The 19,100-nt window shown below is 40.0% G+C and overlaps 1 protein-coding gene across 2 annotated transcripts in view; it reads right to left on the bottom strand.

Annotated features, from left to right (window-relative positions):
• Positions 1-19,100, bottom strand: part of esco2 (establishment of sister chromatid cohesion N-acetyltransferase 2) — a 51,746-nt gene that overhangs the window by 17,392 nt on the left and 15,254 nt on the right. For both annotated transcript variants that reach the window (XM_072555244.1, XM_072555239.1), the window contains exons 4-7: positions 18,919-18,981; positions 14,867-14,942; positions 5,267-5,324; positions 2,410-2,554 (exon numbers count right to left, since the gene is read on the bottom strand). In XM_072555244.1, the coding sequence (XP_072411345.1) occupies positions 2,410-2,554; positions 5,267-5,324; positions 14,867-14,942; positions 18,919-18,981 (342 nt within the window). The remainder of the gene's footprint in view (positions 1-2,409; positions 2,555-5,266; positions 5,325-14,866; positions 14,943-18,918; positions 18,982-19,100) is intronic.

The raw sequence follows: 19,100 nt of genomic DNA, 5'->3' as shown, positions 1-19,100 counted from the left end.
GTTCCAGAATTCCACCATTCTCAGTGGAAAACAAATCCTCCAATCCCCTGTAAGCCTCTTGCTCCTTGCCTTAAAACTGTGCCCCATGGTTACTGACCTCTATTAAGGGGGAAATTGTTTCTTCCCCCTCAGAACTGTGTCCACCTCAATCAGGTCACTCCCCAGCCTTCTCTACTCAAATAAAAATAACCACAGCCTCTCTAGTCACTCTTCATCGCTGAATTGTACCATTCCAGGCAACATTCTGACGAATCTCCACTACACCCTCTCCAGTGTAATCACATCCTTCCTACAGTACGGAGTACTGCATGCAGTACCCCATCTGTGACCTAACTAACGTCATCGACAACTCCAAAATTCAGGGTGGCACGGTGGCTCAGTGGTTAGCACTGCTGCCTCATAACACCAAGGACCCGGGTTTGATTCCAGCCTCGGGCAACTGTCTGTGTGGAGTTTGCACATTCTCCTCACGTCTGCGCAGATTTCCTCCAGGTGCTCCAGTTTCCTTCCACAATCCAAAAATGTGCAGGTCAGGTGGATTGGCCACGTTAAATTGCGCATAGTGTCAGTGCATTAGTTGGACGGAAATGGGTCTGGGTGGGTTATTCCCGGGAGGGTCGGTGTGGACTTGTTGGGCCAAAGGCCCTGTTACCACATTGTACAGACTCTAATCTTAAGAAAATGACGTCACTGCTTCAGTAATATCTCCTATTACACTCTTTTGAGGGTCACTAACGAATCTCCCTCAGCAGTGATCCCTCTGATACTGCCCACTCTCTCATCACTGACTTATAGAAGACTTATACAATACCTATATAGTGTGGAAGTAGGCCATCCAGCTCAGCAAGTCCATGTTGACCCTCTGACAGTGCGGTGCTCCCTCAGTTCTGACCTGCACATTGTGTGGTGGTCCCTCAGTGCTGACTCTCCCATTGTGCGGCGCTGCCTCAGTGCTGATCCTTCCGTTATGCGGCGCTCCTTCAGTGCTGACTCTCCCATCATATGGCACTCGCTCAGTGCTGACTCTTCCATCATGCAGCGCTCCCTAAGTACTGACCCTACCATTGTGCGCCACTGACCACTGTACAAAACTCTGGTGTGGCCACATTTGGAGTACTGCATACAGTTCTGGTCACTGCATTTTAGGAAGAACGTGGAAGCTTTGGAAAGGGTTCAAAGATTTACTAGGATGTCGCTTGGAATGGAAGGAAGGTCTTACGAGGAAAGGCTAAGGGACTTGAGGCTGTTTTCATTGGAGAGAAGAAGGTTGAGAGGTGCCTTAATTGAGACATAAGATAATCTGAGTTAGAGAGGTTGGACAGTGAAAGCCTTTTTCCTCAGATAGCGATGGCTAGCACAAGGGGACATAGCTTCAAATTGAGGGGTGATAGATATAGGACAGATGTCAGATGCCTCAGAATAGTAGGGGCATGGAATGCATTTGAATGGTCATTGCATAAGCATATGGATAAGAATGGAATACTGTAGGTTAGATGGGCTTCAGATTGTTGTGTCGACCTGTGGAACCATCAAGGGCTGAAGGGCCTGTACTGCACTGTAATGTTTTATGTTCTCCCTCAATGCTGACTCTCCCTCAGCACTGACCCAACCACCTTGCGGCACTCCCTCAGTGCTGACCCTACCATCGTGTGGCACTCACTCTGCATTGACCCTCTGACCGTGTGGTGCCTCCCTCTGCACTGAATCTCACCAGGCAGCACAGTTTGAGTGGAATGTCCTGTTATGCATTTCCTTATTTAAGGATGGATATTCTTACACTGAGGGCAGTTCAGAGAAGGTTCACTCTGGGGATGAAGGAATCTCTTTGCTGAGAGTTCAAATGGACTAGAGGGTGATCCTATCATGATGGGGAGGTAGGGAGTGTTTGACAGGGTGCAGTAATTGGAGGCTGAACAAAACCCCCCCACCATGGCAAAATCTAGAATGAGGATAGAGCATCCTGGTTGTGCCTCAGAACTGCAGTGACAGAGAGAGAAAGTCACTGTGAAGATTGAGAGAATGATGGAGGAAGGGAAAATCTGGATGGCGTGACAGGGAGACTGAAGTTTGGATAGAGTTGGACGAAAGAGAAGAAATGAAGATTTGGAAAGAGATGGAAGAGGACAAGTTCTGGACAGACTTAAAGTTAAATTGAGCACTCTAAATCTTACTCACTCAGTCACTTAATCACTTGTGTATGACATGCATGTGAAAACTAAACATTTTAAATTAGCTAAAATTGATTTTAACTGCACCCAGTAATCTAATGACAACCAACTTGCTAGCAAATATAAATTTTTACTTTGTCTTTCTTAAATTCAAATTATGTTTACTGTCACTCACTATTTTAAAACAAAAATCACTTGTAGACATCTATTAACTTTTCACATTATACAAATTCAAACTTACTATTATAAGCTGGTCACTGAAAGCTTTGTCAAAATCTTTCTTTTTTTTGTTCTTCTGTAAAGATCCATGGCAGGACATCGCAGAAGCAGTAGGAAAAGGATTATTACATTCAACAGAACTAGTCTCATCTTTCACTAGTTCATGCCTAAACAAGAAAAAGAAATTATGACGAGATACACAATTTACAGAAATAGTTTTACTTTCATGAATTTATTTGGAATATTAGCATGTAATCAATAGAGAAAAGTGGGAATAGCTATTCACAAATACTTATTGCCTCTGCTCCTCCTCCTCAATGTATCTTTCTTGTATGTCAGACATCAAGTGGTCAATCCATGGACCAACAGACTTTTAAATATAAAAACTAATTTTTTGCTGACTTCAATTTCCTTCACCACCAAACGAATGCTACCTTCTACTCCTTATTCTCTTCAAGCCTTCACTAAAATTAGCTTCTCAAAAGCAAAACACTACAGAGATGCAAAATCTGAAATAAAAGTAGAAAATGCTATAGACGTTCAGCAGATCTGGCAGTGTCTACAAAAAAAAGAATTCGCATTTTGCGTCTGACATGATACTTGTTGAAGAGCTAAATTGGACTTGAAATACTGACTCGTTTCTCTTACCACAGATGTTGCCAGAACTGTGGAGTTTCTACAGCAATTTTTAAAATTATTAAATGTAGCTTCTTTATTCACCCATTAATGTGCTAGTTCAAACCCCTGACCCACATCACCAGGCTTGGATCTAACTAGGGAGTTTCCCCTCAACTACCAACCAGACTACCATTAATATGTTCCTGTTTTTGCTTCTCAAACCTTTAGCTAAGGTAATTTACTTGGTCCAGGCCGCAAGTCTTTTAATTTATTTGTATTTTGGGTAGATCACAATATTTGCTTAGCCCCACATCCCAACATATCTGAGTGTTTCTCATAGTAAGTATATGGCTTTGACTTCTATTAATCAGTCGGTCTGTCAGTTGGTAGCACCCTAGAATAAGCAGCTCCAGGCTTATTTAAACACATGCCAACTGAATCAATCCCCTGTTTTGTTTTATGGTACCTTCATAAAACAACTTGATCACCTCTAAACTACTATGAAAGACATTGTTGTTCACAGTCAACTGAAGGAACCTCAATGGGACAAGCAACCTGAACAGGCTGTTGACTTGCTTGAAACACCTCAATATTATTATGGACCACTGGGGTCATGTGCTGTAAATCAAGCCCTGTTATTCCCAGAGTTGAACCAAAGATTCTTTAAGTTACATACTTTACTCCAAATTTACCTGACTTTCAAACAGAAAGCATAGATCAGATTGCTGTACTAAACAAGCTTTAGTATTTATAATAAATAATTAGGTTACATCTACAGATACAGATATAAACCTTTGCCATTAACACAGCTGACTAATTTATTCTCTTATTAATTCCATCTTACATATACACAGGCAAACAATAGGAGAAATAGATTATTTGTGGAGATAGAAAACACTATAAAGTCATTTCAGTGGGGTTTGCTTCCTAATTCTGATATTGAGATGATCCTTCTTCAGCTAATCAGGCACTTGATGGTCAGTTGTCCTTTTCTGGAAATCTTTGCTGTTTTGTAAGAAGTGCATAGTAACTGATTCACTTGGAAAATGTCATTGATTGATTAATTAAAAAGTCACAGCTAACAGCAACCGCTGCAGCAAAGAGACTAGGTTTCTTAAAACCAAAGAGTTTTTTTAAAACTGCAGAGAACAGACAGCTTTGCTGGGGAGAACGACTGTGAGTTTCCTGTGTGTCTGTGTCTCTGTAACATGCTTCCATTTCCAAGCTCCTCAGCTGACAGCCATTCATGTCCACAACCACCTGATGAAGAAGCAGTACTCCGAAAACTAGTGCTTCCAAATAAACCTGTTGGACTATAACCTGGTGTTGTGATTTTTAACTTTGTATATCCCAGTCCAACACTGGCATCTCCAAATCATGACATTCACAACAGTTATCAAATTCCTTGCTGTGAAATTATGTAGACATCCTCATAAATTCCTGTTTAAAAATAATTATTTCTCATTGGAATTCACAGGTTTTAAAGACATACAAAACAAAAGACTCTGTCCTTACAATGTAATGCTGGTTTAGCTCAGGAGCACTAATTCTGATGGCTTGTTTCTTGTAAAAAAAATTAAGTAGTTCATAATTAGTTGCTTATCTCCTTTCCTTTCTTGAAAGGAGATGTGAATATATATATATATATATATATGTGGCTTGAATGATTTCATCAGGTTTTGATTGGAATAATAAATCTTGATAATAAACATCTATTCAAATGCAGTCAGAAAAAGAAAAAAAAAAGGTGTCCTGATGCTGAATGTGCTTGTTACATCAAGACAATCTGAAGTTGAAAGCATGAAAGAATTCTGCACAAATTGAACAAAGGCTTTCAAATTTTCCTTTTGTTACAACATTCACAGTCTGCTAAGCATCTCATTGCAATTTCTACTGAAATCTATTTTCTGGTAATTAATATTTACTTTATGGCTTTAATAATTTATATCACTTTTGTCAGTGATCTGGATATATGCACACCAGACGTTTATGTTTCTGGACTAATTTAGACTTTATACCTGACACTTATTTATAAATCAATGAAATCCAGAAAGAACATTGTTTTCTGTTCCTGTCTGTACAACTTTAACAGGGACAGTAAACTGCTTAAAACAAATGTTTCCAATAGAGTAAGAGAAACAGAAATTTAATAGGACAGCGTTATATCGATATGCTTGGTATATCGATATGTCCTAAGCATAATGCACATAATACATACATAGTGTCCTGAAACATGATCATATTTAATGACAAATTCATACCTTTTACTGCCAGTTGGAGTACGAAAAATGGGATAGATAGCATCAGCTGCTGATAAACCTAAAGAGGACAAAATGTACTCAAAAGTTAAACACCTTTTCTAAATGTAACAAAAAACACTAAATACAAAACCCAATATTTTAACTGTTATGATTATACGTATTAAAGTGAACATTTGTTCATATATTTACAACACATTGATGCTAATTGGGCAGTCCGGGCCAAAAGCTAGAAGAAAGTAGTGATCTCAGGAAGATTGGAATAATCCTTGTTGGAATGTCCAGCATGGAACTATAATGATGGCATTATGCTCATCAATGCATTAATCAGATTAACGAATTGTCACAGGCAGCCTACCACAAACAAAAATCAAATCACTACTTAAAATACTTTTTAAAAATTGAAGATACTGACATAAATTGAAAATTAATACAAGAAGATGCAAGTTGAGATAGATTTTGAGTGGCAGAGCAGTCTTGAAGGGTAAAATAACACTCTTACCACCAGACCCACAGCTGTTATAGAATAATATAATACAGAAGAGGCCATTCAACCCATAGAGTCTGGACCACCAAATGGACACTCGGCCCACTTTCCAGCACTAGATCCAACACCTCAAAAGTTATGGCAATTCAAGTGCTCATTCAAGTACTATAAAGGTTGAGGTCACAAGCCTCAACTACCCTACCAGGCAGTGCATTCCAGACCTCCACCACCCTCTAGGCAAAGATTGTTTTCCCCTCAAATCCCCTCTAAATATTAAGCCTTCCACCTTAAAAATATGCCTCCTTGTTACTGACCATCCAGCTAAGGAAACAGCTACTTTCTATCCACTCTGTCCAAGCCCCCAATAATCTTCTATACCTCTATCGGGTTCCCCTCAACTTTCTCAGCTCCAAAGTAAACAACCCAAGCTTATCCATCAATGTAGTTAGACCATAAGACCATAAGACATAGGAGTGGAAGTAAGGCCATTTGGCCCATCGAGTCCACTCCGCCATTCAATCATGGCTGATGCGCATTTCAGCTCCACTTGCCAGCGTTCTCCCCGTAGCCCTTAATTCCTCTAGACAACAAGAACCTATCAATCTCGGCCTTGAAGACATTTAGCGTCCCGGCTTCCACTGCACTCCGTGGCAATGAATTCCACAGGCCCACCACTCTCTGGCTGAAGAAATGTCTCCGCATTTCCGTTCTGAAATGACCCCCTCTAATTCTAAGGCTGTGTCCACGGGTCCTAGTCTCCTCGCCTAACAGAAACAATTTTCTAGCATCCACCTTTTCAAAGCCATGTATTATTTTGTACGTCTCTATTAGATCTCCCCTTAATCTTCTAAACTCCAACGAATACAATCCCAGTATCCTCAGCCGTTCCTCATATGCTAGACCTGTCATTCCAGGGATCATCCGTGTGAATCTCCGCTGGACACGTTCCAGTGCCAGTATGTCCTTCCTGAGGTGTGGGGACCAAAACTGGACACAGTACTCCAAATGGGGCCTAACCAGAGCTTTATAAAGTCTTAGTAGTACATCTCTGCTTTTATATTCCAACCCTCTTGAGATAAGAGACAACATTGCATTCGCTTTCTTAATCACAGACTCAACCTGCATGTTTACCTTTAGAGAATCCTCGACAAGCACTCCCAGATCCCTTTGTGCTTTGGCTTTATTAAGTTTCTCACCATTTAGAAAGTAGTCCATTCCTATATTCTTTTTGCCAAAGTGCAAAACCTCGCACTTGCTCACGTTAAATTCCATCAGCCATTTCCTGGACCACTCTCCCAACCTGTCTAGATCCTTCTGTAGCCTCCCCACTTCCTCAGTACTACCTGCCTGTCTACCTAACTTTGTATCATCGGCAAACTTCGCTAGAATGCCCCCAGTTCCCTCATCCAAATCATTAATATATAATGCGAACAGCTGTGGCCCCAGCACCGAACCCTGCGGGACACCGCTCGTCACCGGCTGCCATTCTGAAAAAGAACCTTTTATCCCAACTCTCTGCCTTCTGTTAGATAGCCAATCCTCAATCCATCCCAGCAGCTCACCTCGAACACCATGGGCCCTCACCTTGCTCAGCAGTCTCCCGTGTGGCACCTTATCAAAGGCCTTTTGAAAGTCCAGATAGACCACATCCACTGGGTTCCCCTGGTCTAACCTACTTGTTACCTCTTCAAAAAATTCCAACAGGTTTGTCAGGCATGACCTCCCTTTACTAAATCCATGTTGACTTGTTCTAATCAGACTCTGCTCTTCCAAGAATTTAGAAACCTCATCCTTAATGATGGATTCTAGAATTTTACCAACAACCGAGGTTAAGCTGATTGGCCTATAATTTTCCATCTTTTGCCTTGATCCTTTCTTGAACAAGGGGGTTACTACAGCCATCTTCCAATCGTCCGGGACCTTTCCTGACTCCAGTGACTCTTGAAAGATCTCAACCAATGCCTCTGCTATTTCCTCAGCAACCTCTCTCAGAACTCTAGGGTGTATCCCATCGGGGCCAGGAGATTTATCAATTTTAAGACTTTTTAACTTTTCTAGCACTCTCTCTTTCGTAATGGCAACCATACTCAACTCAGCCCCGTGACACCCTTTAATTTTTGGGATATTACTCCTGTCTTCCACTGTGAAAACTGACGCAAAGTACTTGTTAAGTTCTCCTGCTATTTCCTTATCTCCCATCACTAGGCTCCCTGCATCAGTTTGAAGTGGCCCAATGTCTACTTTTGCCTGTCGTTTGTTTCTTATGTACTGAAAGAAACTTAACTGACTCTTAACTGCTCACTGAAACGGCCAACAAATGACTTAGTTCATGAGAAATTATAGATAGGCAATATATAATGGCCTGACTAGCAATGCCCATATCTCATTAAAAGATAAAACAAGGTGCAACTTCTACTGGAGTTTCAACAGTGTCAGGACCATGGATAATAGAAATATTCAAATGAAAAGCAGGAGCAACTTATTTGATCCTGCTGCACAATTCAGCATGATCGCAGCCGATTCTCTTTCTCTCCATATCCCTTGATGACTTTACAATTTAAAAATGCACTTACCTCTTTCTTGGATATATTCATTGAATTGGCCTCTACAGCTTTCTGTGGAGAATTCTTTGAGTGAAAATATTTTTCTGCTTCACAGTCCTAAATAATTTACCGAGTATCCGGAGACTGTCCCCGGTTTTAGACACCCAGCCAGTGAAAAAAATCTTCTCTGCATCTAGAATATCCAGCCCTGTTAGAATTCTACATGTTTCAATTGATTCACCTCATCTTTGTAAACTCTAGTAAATGCAGACGCAATTGAACAGATTTTTCTTCACAGGACAGATCCCCGATATTAGCCAGGTAAATGTCTGCTGCACTCTCTTTACGGTTAGTATATCCTTTCTTGAGTAAGGAGACCAAGCTACACCTAGTGCTCCAAGTGTGAGCACCAAGATCCTGTATAACTGCAGTGAAATTTCTAAAGCGCAAATCCTCTTGCAATGAGGGTCAATATACAATTTACCCTCCTAATTGCTTGCTGCACCTGCTTGTCTACTCCTACTGACTGGTGACAAGGACACCTGAATCTTTTTGTACATTCACACTTCCCAATATACCACCAATTAAATAAATACCACACTGGCAAACTAGTATAACCCTGAAAATATATCCAAAAGTAGAACTGAAAGCATACAATCTTATTATACCAACTTTTATTGTGAATTCATAATTTTCAATCGTACTTTGAAAATCAATATTGAATCTGAGATGTACAGTCGCAGCTATTTCACTCATCCATTTTGGAATCCTCTCTTCTAAATCTATGTCTCAGAGATGCCGATGTTGAACTGGGGTATACAAAGTTAAAAATCACACACACTAAGTTATAGTCCAACAGGTTTATTTGGAAGCACTAGCTTTCAGAGCACTGCTCCTTTATCAGGTGGTTGTACAGTACAAGATCATAAGACACAGAATTTATAGCAAACGCTCATAATGCGATGTAACTGAAATTACATATTGAAAAAGACCTGGATTGTTTGTTCAGTCTCTGATCTTTTACAATGAACATGTTGGTTTCAGTTCTTTCATATGTAAATCGCAGAACATTTAAAAGTTACATTCTCAAATGAACTTCAACAACTGGTGTCATGTCAGCCCAGACAATGCTTTTAAGCTGTGAGCTGCACTGTGAAAGACGGTCTGTGATTAGATTAGATTTCCTACAGCGTGGAAACAGACCCTTTGGCCCAACAAGACCACATGGACTCTCCGAAGAGTAACCCACCCAGACCTATTTCCTTCTGACTAATGCACTAAACACTATGGGCAATTTAGCATAGCCAGTTCATCTGACTTGCACATTTTTGGACTGTGGGAGGAACCGGAGCACTCGGAGGAAACCCATGCAGATATGGGAAGAATATGCAAATTCCACATGGACAGCTTGAGGCTGGAATCAAACCCGGGTCCCTGGCACTGTGAGGCAGCAGTGCAAACAACTGTGCAGCCCCACAGTCTGTATCTACACCACAATGGTCAGACGGATTCTAATCTAAAAAATGGATTTACAGAATTTTGCATGGATTCATGTAGCTTTTGAGCAAAGTAAAATGTAATTCTGCAAGTACAAATTCACCCCACAAACCTATATGTGTACGTGTGCATGTGGGTGTATGGAGGTAGGGATTGAGTGTCTGTGAAAGAGTGTGTGTATGTTTGTGAGTGCAAAGAGGTAAGTCTGTGAGAGGGTGCATGTGAGAGTGTGGGACTGTATATGTGTGAGCATATGTGAGAGGGTCTGTAGGAGAGTCTGTGTGTGTGGCTGTGTGTATGTAGGAGTATGTGTGTGTGTAGGAGTGTCTGTATACAGTTCAATGGGGTCACCTGTAGTGTGACACGAACCTAAGGTCCCGGTTGAGGCCATTCCCATGGGTACCGAATTCGGTTCTCAGCCTCTGCTTGGCCACTTTTTTCATTGTTGCCTGTTCCGAAGTCTGCCTTGGAGGACAGTCACCCGAAGGTCTGAATGTCTCAGACCGCTGAAGTGTTTTCCGACTGGGAGGGAACACTCCTGTCTGTTGATTGTTGTGCAGTGTCCATTCATCCATTGTGTAGCCTCTGCTTGGTCTCGCCCATGTACCATGCCTCAGGGCATCCTTGCCTGCAGCGAATGAGACTACATTGGCTGAGCCGCATGAGTACCTGCCACGTACACGGTGGGAGGTATCCCTAAGTGTAATAGTGGTATCAGCGTCGACACTCTGACACGCCTTGCAGCGTCCAGTGTGACAAGGTTGTATGGGGTTATCCTGAAAGCCAGGCAATTTGCTACGAACAATGATCTGTTTGAGGTTTGGTGGGTTGTTTGAAAGCGAGGAGTGGAGGTATAGGGAAGGTCTTGGAGAGGTGCTCATCCTTATTGATAATGTGTCACAGGCTGTGAAGAACATGGCATAGTTTTTTGGCTCCTGGGAAGTACAGACAACGAACTGTACCCTATTGGTTACAGCTAGTGTCTATCTCCTGAAGAGGTTATTACAGTTTCTTGCTGTGGCAAGTCAGAACTGGCGGTAGATGAATTGAGCATCGTACCCTGTTCTTATGAGACATTCAACACATTATCAAGGAGGTTGAGCACCTCGCCAAGACCTTCCCCACAACTCCATGTCTCGCCTTTAAACAACCACCAAACCTCAAACAGATCACTGTTTGTAGCAAACTGCCCAGCTTTCAGGACAACACCATACAACCTTGTCAAGGTGGACACTGCAAGACGTGTCAGAGTGTTGACATGGATACCGCCATTAAACATGGGAACACCACCCATCATATATGTGGCAGGTACTCATATGACTCAGCCAACATTGTCTATCTCTTACGCTGCAGTCAAGGATGTCCTGAGTACATTGGTGAGACCAAGCAGAGGCTACACAACGGATGAATAGGCACTGCACAACAATCAACAGACAGGAGCGTTCCTTACCAGTTAGAGAACATTTCAGCGGTCCGGGACATTCGACCTCGGACCTTCGGGTCACTGTCCTCCAAGGCGGACTTCGGGACAGGCCACAATGAAAAACGTGGCCAAGCAGAGTTGGTAGCGAAGTTCAGTACCCATGGGGTTGGCCTCAACCAGAATCTTGGGTTCATGTGACACTACAAGTGACCCTATTGCACTACACACACACACACACACACACACACACACACACACACCCTCTCACAGACTTAACCCTGTACACTCTCACAGACAGACAATCATAACCCCCTCCCCCCACCCCAAAACACACCCACATGCACACATTCACACAAGTTTGTGGGGTGAATTTGCACTTGCAGAATTACATTTTACTTTGCTCAAAAAAATGCCTGAATCCATGCAAGATTCTGTAAATCCATTTTTTAGATTAGAATCAGTCTGACCATGATGGCACAGACAGACAGACAGTCTCACACAATGCAGCTCACACCTTAAATGCATTATCCGGGTGGACATGACACCAATTGTTAAAAGTTCACTTGAGAATGTGTAACTTTTAAATGCTCTGCGATTTACAGATGAAAGAACTGAAACAAACATGTTCATTCTAAAAGACGAGAGACTTAAACAATCCGGGTCTTTTTCAATATATAATTTCAGTTACATCATACTGTAAACTTTTGCTATAAATTCTGTGTCTTCCAATCTTATACTCCACAACCATATGAAGGAGCAGCGCTCTGAAAGCTAGTGCTTCCAAATAAACCTGTTCGACAATAAGCTGGTGTTCTATGATTTTTCACCTTATAAAGCTAGTGATTCGTGACATCTTATTTTTTTGTTACCTCTCACACACAAACATACTTTGAGAGACTGGACCTCTGTAAACATTACAGAAGAGCAGACATATTTTGAATATATAATCATGGATGCCCAATTTTGAGGAAGGCATTAATGGATGTAAAGAAGTGAACATCAGCATCTTACCCAATTCAAAAGGAGCATTAAGAAAGGGCACTACAAGGTCTCATTCCATACGGAGTCGTTGTCATGATTGATTGATTGATTGATTACCTGGATGTAGGTTTGCTCACTAAGCTGGAAGGTTCATTTTCAGACGTTTCGTCACCATACTAGGTAACAGCTTCTGTGAGCTTCCAGACGAAGCACTGCTGGTGTTTCCTGCTTTCTAGTTAAATGGTTGGGGTTCCTTGGATTGGCAATGTCATTTCCTGAGCTGACATCATTTCCTATGATGATGTTGTTTCCTGTTCTTTTTTTTCCCCCCTCGGGGTGGTAAATGGGGTCCAACTCAATGTATTTGCTGATAGAGTTCCAGTTGGAATGCCATGCTTTTAGCAATTCTCGTGCATGTCTCTGTTTAGCTTGTCTTAGGATGGATGTGTTGGTCCCAGTCGAAGTGGTGTCCTTCCTTATCTGCATGTAAGGATAATAGCGAGAGAAGGTCATGTCGTTTTGTGGCTAGTTGATGTTCATGTATCCTGGTGGCTAGTTTTCTGCCTGTTTGTCCAATGTACTGTTTGTTACAGTTCTTGCACGGTATTTTGTAAATGATATTAGTTTTGCTTGTTGTCTGTATAGGGTCTTTCAAGTTCATTAGCTGCTGTTTTAGTGTGTTGGTGTGTTTGTGAGCTACCATTATGAAGGGGTCTGAGTAGTCTGGCAGTCATTTCAGAGATGTCTTTGATGTAGGGGAGAGTGGCTAGGGTTTCTGGATGCATTTTGTCTGCTAGACAAATTTACACAAAATATCAACACTGACAACACAGAAACTGGATAAAAAAAAACTTATCTGACTGACCATTTACAGACACTAAAAAAGCAGTCTTAGTAAGAGGGTTAAATTGCAACTTCCAGGATATGGACAAGAAAGATTTCTTAGCAGCATTAGAAACAACACTGAAAAACAACCAACTCACAGAAGAAACCCAGCAAACTATCGCATCAACATTAAGCAGGAAAAAGGAAACACACTCAATACACAAGAAAGGAAAGCACTAGAAAGACTAAAATAGATAAAAAATACATTGTTATACCACCTGCAGACAAAGGACGCTTGACAGTCATTTTAAATCAGAGACTACATTGAAAAAGCGAATGCACTACTTACAGATACCAACACTTACCAACAACTGGTGATAAACCCGACCCCACAACCAGAGGACCAAATCACAGCCCTACTCAAAAAATTTCAGAAATCTGAAGAAATAAATAAGACCCACTTCCAAAAAAATGAAGCCAGACAAATTCAACACACCACACTTCTTCGGATTACCCAAAATTCACAAAACTGGACACCCCCATCAGACTCAGTCTCGCTATCTGGAACACCAACTTATAGACTGGCCAAGGAGCTACACCAAAGACTAAAACACTTAGTAGAGGAGTCACACCACTCCATCCAAGAATTCCTGAAGACCAAGGTAGAAGTGGATGAAATAATGGCCTCCTTTGATGCAACAGCCCTGTCCACATAAATCAACATCAACCTAGCCAAGGAAACACTGACTATGCTATTAAAAGACCCAAAAACAAATACACCAAACACATCAACTTCATCAGCAAGGACAGTATTGTCAAGCCAGTGGACCTATGGGTTCACCTTCAACAATAAAACCTACAGAAAAAAAAACCCAACAGAACACCTGTGGGAACTCCAATATCAGGATTCTTAGCAGGGACAGTAATGCAGAGACTCAAACAAACAGGTCTGCCAACCATCCAACACCTTTGTCATCACTAAACGAAACAAATTAGAGGAAACCTTCAAGACCATCAATAATACCCTTACTGACATAAAATTCACTAAAGAGGAGGAAAACAACAACAAACTGGCATCCCTAGATGTCACAGTAGAGTGAACAGCCAACAGGGAACTTCAAACCAGTGTCTACAGGAAAACAACACATGCAGACCAAATATTGGACTAAAGAAGCAATCATCCCAACATCCACAAACGAAGCTGCATCAGAACATTATTCCAACCAGCCACCACACATTGCAAGCTCAGAGGAACTATGCAGAGCACAGGAAAATCACCTATACAGTGTATTCAAAAAGAAAGGGTACCCAATGAACACAGTCCACCGATTTCTCAGCAACAAACCCAAACAAGCAGACAAATCGCATCCAGAAACCCTAGCCACTCTCCCCTACATCAAAGATATCTCAGAAATGACTGCCAGATACTCAGACCCCTTGGCATCATGGTAGTCCACAAACCCACCAACACACTAAAACAGCAGCTCACAAACTTGAAAGACCCTATACAGACAACAAGCAAAACTAATATCATTTACAAACAGAGACATGCATGAGAATTGCTAGAAGCATGGCATTCCAACCAAAACTCTATCAACAAACACATTGACTTGGACCCCATTTACCACACCCTGAGGGAAAAAAGAACAGGAAATGACATCACTAACCCAAGGAAACCCAAACATATAAAATAGAAAGCAGGAAACACCAGCAGTGCTATGTCCGGAGGTTCACAGAAGATGTTACCTAGTAACGTCCGAAAATTAACCTTCCAGCTCAGTAAGTAAACCTATATCCAGAATCTCAACTGGAGCTAAAAATCTTCTCAAAACTTGCTACTTGATTACCTTTATTTATGTCATTATTTCCTTCGAATGTATTCTGATCTTCAAATTCCAAACCTGCTTCATGAGTATTCAAGTGCTTAAGATAAAAGACAAAATTAATATATAAAACAATAGTGCTTTCAAACTCCCATGATTAAAAGGTCCAAAATATATGTTATTTTAAAATTTTCTGGTGTAGCATCTATGAAAGGAATTGATATCTTAGAAATGCAAAAGTAGAGTGTATAAAAGCAATTTTGTTCACAAAAATTAAGAATGTTCTATAACTGTTACTATAATTCCTTTCACAAGAATCAAAAAATAAAATTCATTCAATAAAACATTCAGTTCAGGAATAGATATTGGCTAAAGCCCAAGTCGTCATCAATGTTAAAACAATGAAACAAAAATGTTTTTAAATGTGAACAAGTTGAGGTTTTGTTTTTCTTAAAAAGACAACAAAAAGCAGTAGTTTTCTTTCTTTTCAGCAAGAACTGAAATCAACTGTCATTAATACCTTATGTTACAAAAAAACAGATCTTTTCCACATTGGCTTCTATTTGACGAGGGAACACCAACATGTTTTAGATATTCAGAGGCATTGTTCTCAATTACTAATTTTATAAATGATGCGATTTTAATAACTTTGTATTTCAATGTGTGTTCACTAAACTTCAGCTAATGACATTAGAAGCCAATAGAGCAACAACAGCAACAGCCCAATGTAACAAAATATACAGTCCATTCTGATATAAAGCATGAGTTCCATTCTCGTATGATCTCGCATTAAGAAAATCGTGCAATAGCTGTGCTATTTAAACTAATGGGGCTGGAATCGCATTATAGCCAATACAACTCAGGAAAGTTCACATTCGACAAGTAACAGTCTAAATTCTTCAACTGTGTTAAAGCCAATTTGTGTTGACAATGCACACATTTAGCAGAACTGATTGTACTCGGATGGTGGTGTATTTTTCTAAAATTACTGTTGTTAATGCATTAGAATCCACTTTTAAAAGTTAGAGGTCTGCAATACCCAAAAAGAAATATATTTTGGGATGAGGACCTGAAAGGAAATTAACATCAAGTTAGTTATGTCAGCTTGTTACCCAGTGATGATATAAATTAGAACCACAGAACTGTTACGTGTAGAAGAAAGCTATTTCAACCCATTGCATCTACATTGGTTCTCAAGAGTTTTACTCAGTTATCTCCTGCCTTCCCCCCCATAACCCTGGACATTGGATGATTGTTTAAATAGAAACAATGTTCTCTCAAATACCTCAGTTAATTCTCCTTCTACCATATGTCCATGGCATTCCATACCCTAAACACTCACTGTGTAAAAAATATTTTGTCTCACCTTCTACTGGTTTCTTTTGCAAAACAAAAAGATATGCTCTCTCAATCAATTTATGATTGGGAACAATTTATTTCCATTGACTGTGTGCAGGTCGCATTATTTTGATAATTTCCATCAAATCTCTCCTTTCCAAGGAACACATCCCAAATTTCCAATCTTTCCATATAACTGAAACACTCATCCCTGGTACAATCCTCAAAAAAAAACAGGTCTATACTTTATGCAATGTATTCACATTATTCCTACAGTAAAGCACACAGAACTGCATAATATACACCAGCTGAGGTATAACCAGAATTTTAGGCATTGATCTCAGCTTCCTTGCATGTTCCTATTTATGAAGTGGTAAAATACCATCTGCTTTATCTATAGGTCTCTGAAGACTTATGTACACATAGGTCTCTTTGCTCCTGCACACCATTTAGAATAGAACTCTTTATTTCACACAGTCTCACCATATTGATGTACCAATGTGCTTCAACTGTTACCTACTTAATATTTCAATGTGTTAATACCTTTTTGGAAGTTCTACAATGTTCTCCTCAAAATTTTGCCAAGTTTAGTCTCATCTGCAAACTATGAAACTGACCCTTGAAACGAAGATCTAGATTATTTCCATACAATCAGATAAAAGAAACTGCCCCAGTACTGACACTTGAGAACTCCACTTCAAACTTCTTCCTGCCTGAAAAATACCTATTAACCATTACTTTCAGTTTCTTAACCCTTTGTTACTTTTGTCTCCACATTGTGACTCCAGGTTTTATTCTAAGTGCTAAAACTTTCAGAGATCAGCCATAAACACAGGACAGCTATGTGGTAAATATCCATGTTATGCTGTGATACAAACTGTGGGATGTGTGTGTGTAGATCTTAAATTCTATTTGCTGGGAGTTTGGGTTTCTGGTTTTTGAGTTAGAAACCAGTGGGTTTTGTGTGTGTCTTAAGTTAATAATTTTGTTTGCATTTCTGTAGACATGGTACTTTTCTTATAAACACAGTTTTGAGGCTAGGCTTTAGAATAGATGGATTTTGAACAGTGCTAATTGACATTTATTTACTTAGATAGTTTAGCGACTCAGCACAGTAAATAACAAGACTTCAAGGTTTGCTTGTGTGTTCTAGAAGTTGATTTTCTTTTCATAAAGCTGAACGGTAACATTTGTTGCTAAGAAACATTTAGGTCACTTATGACTTTGAATGGGGCAGTCCTTTGAAGCCCTTGGAATTGGATCGCTTCATAAATCCATGGTCTTGAGAGTGGAAGCATATATGTAATGAACTAGATTACCTCAGAGTGAGGAGTCAGTGTTGGTCACAGACATGAAGTGTTGGATAAAACCCTGAAGAAATTACTTAAAGCAGAGTACACTTAAGCAAATATATGATGGGACTATCTGCAGTTTTACTCTAAACATTGATTTCACAAGTGACTTAAACTACACCTACAAGGATGCTGGTGTGAGTATTGCATGAGTGGTGTTTTGGGTACTGTACCAGGCATGGTTGGTACTAGACAAATACTGTTTTGTGTATTTCTAATTTATAAAAGGAGATTTTTTGAAATTAATGGGATTATACTTTTACTGTGCATTCAATAATCTTTGACTTGGTATTATAATAGATAGTTTGCACTATTCTACTTTATCTCCAGTCCTTTTGTTATAAACTTGTTTTATTGATAAAGTAAAATCTTCAATACTGTGCTTCTGGTTCAGTGTGAGACCCAATTTGTTACATGTTTCATCAAAATAAGTTTCTTTCTGGGATCTGGCTCATTTGGTAATAACAACAGCTGGGATCACAAGACCAACAGTATATTTCAACATTTCTCAAAGCATTGCACTCATTTTATTCTCATTCATGTGTATTTATATAGTATCTTCACCATAATTAAAACAGAAAACATGGCATTGAACCACAAACAGAAAATAGGGCTGAATTTAGTCAGAAAGTGAGGACTGCAGATGCTGGAGATCAGAGCTGAAAATGTGTTGCTGGAAAAGCGCAGCAGGTCAGGCAGCATCCAAGGAGCAGGAGAATCGACGTTTCGGGCATGAGCCCTTCTTCAGGAATCCTGGAAAAGCACCTGCTGTGCTTTTCCAGCAACACATTTTCAGCTCTGAATTTAGTCAGATGCAAGGTTTAAGCAGCGTCTAAAGAAGAGATTGAAAACAGCTTCATGGATGGAATTCCAGAACTTCAGGTTTGGATCAAATCTGACACCTAGCTTGCAAGTCTGGTTCATTCTCAGACAATTGCAATGGACAGCAACAGACTGATGGTTAAGCAAGTTTGTTCCAGGGACTAATGACAATGTCTTTGGTCATCCTAATATTCCAGAGATAAATTTTCTGTTCATCTAGAACTGGATATCAGACTCGCAGTTTGTACTTGATGTATTTATTATTGACTGTATTTAGAAACAATCATCCAAAAAGACACAAAACCAAAATACTGCTGGTCTAGAGATCTAAAATTTATAAAAACAGCAAAACGCTTATAAACTTTTCCCAATTTTGATGGAAGATCATAAACCAGGAACATTAACAAGTTCTCTTCCCACAGATACTGGCAGATTCCTAGCATTTTCAGTTTTTAATCCAAATATATACATTTTGTAAAAAAGTGTGCACTCATTTCATAATAACTGGAAAGACTCTAAGAGGCAACTTTCCAAACTGAATTTCAAAATTCAACTGGAGCTTACCTGAACATTCAAAATGTCATCTTTATCCTTTTCAGTCTCTGAATCTTGAAACTGGTCAAACCACTATCACAAAGAATAACCAAAACATAACTGTAGGTAAAGCTTCAAAGCAACAGTATATATAATTTATACTTTATGTATAATCTGTTTTGATTTTCATGATATAACTGCTTTTCATTAAA

Source organism: Chiloscyllium punctatum, chromosome 3 (assembly GCF_047496795.1).
Source record: "Chiloscyllium punctatum isolate Juve2018m chromosome 3, sChiPun1.3, whole genome shotgun sequence".
Taxonomy (NCBI): Eukaryota; Metazoa; Chordata; class Chondrichthyes; order Orectolobiformes; family Hemiscylliidae; genus Chiloscyllium; species Chiloscyllium punctatum.
This window is presented reverse-complemented; position numbering and strand designations above follow the sequence as displayed.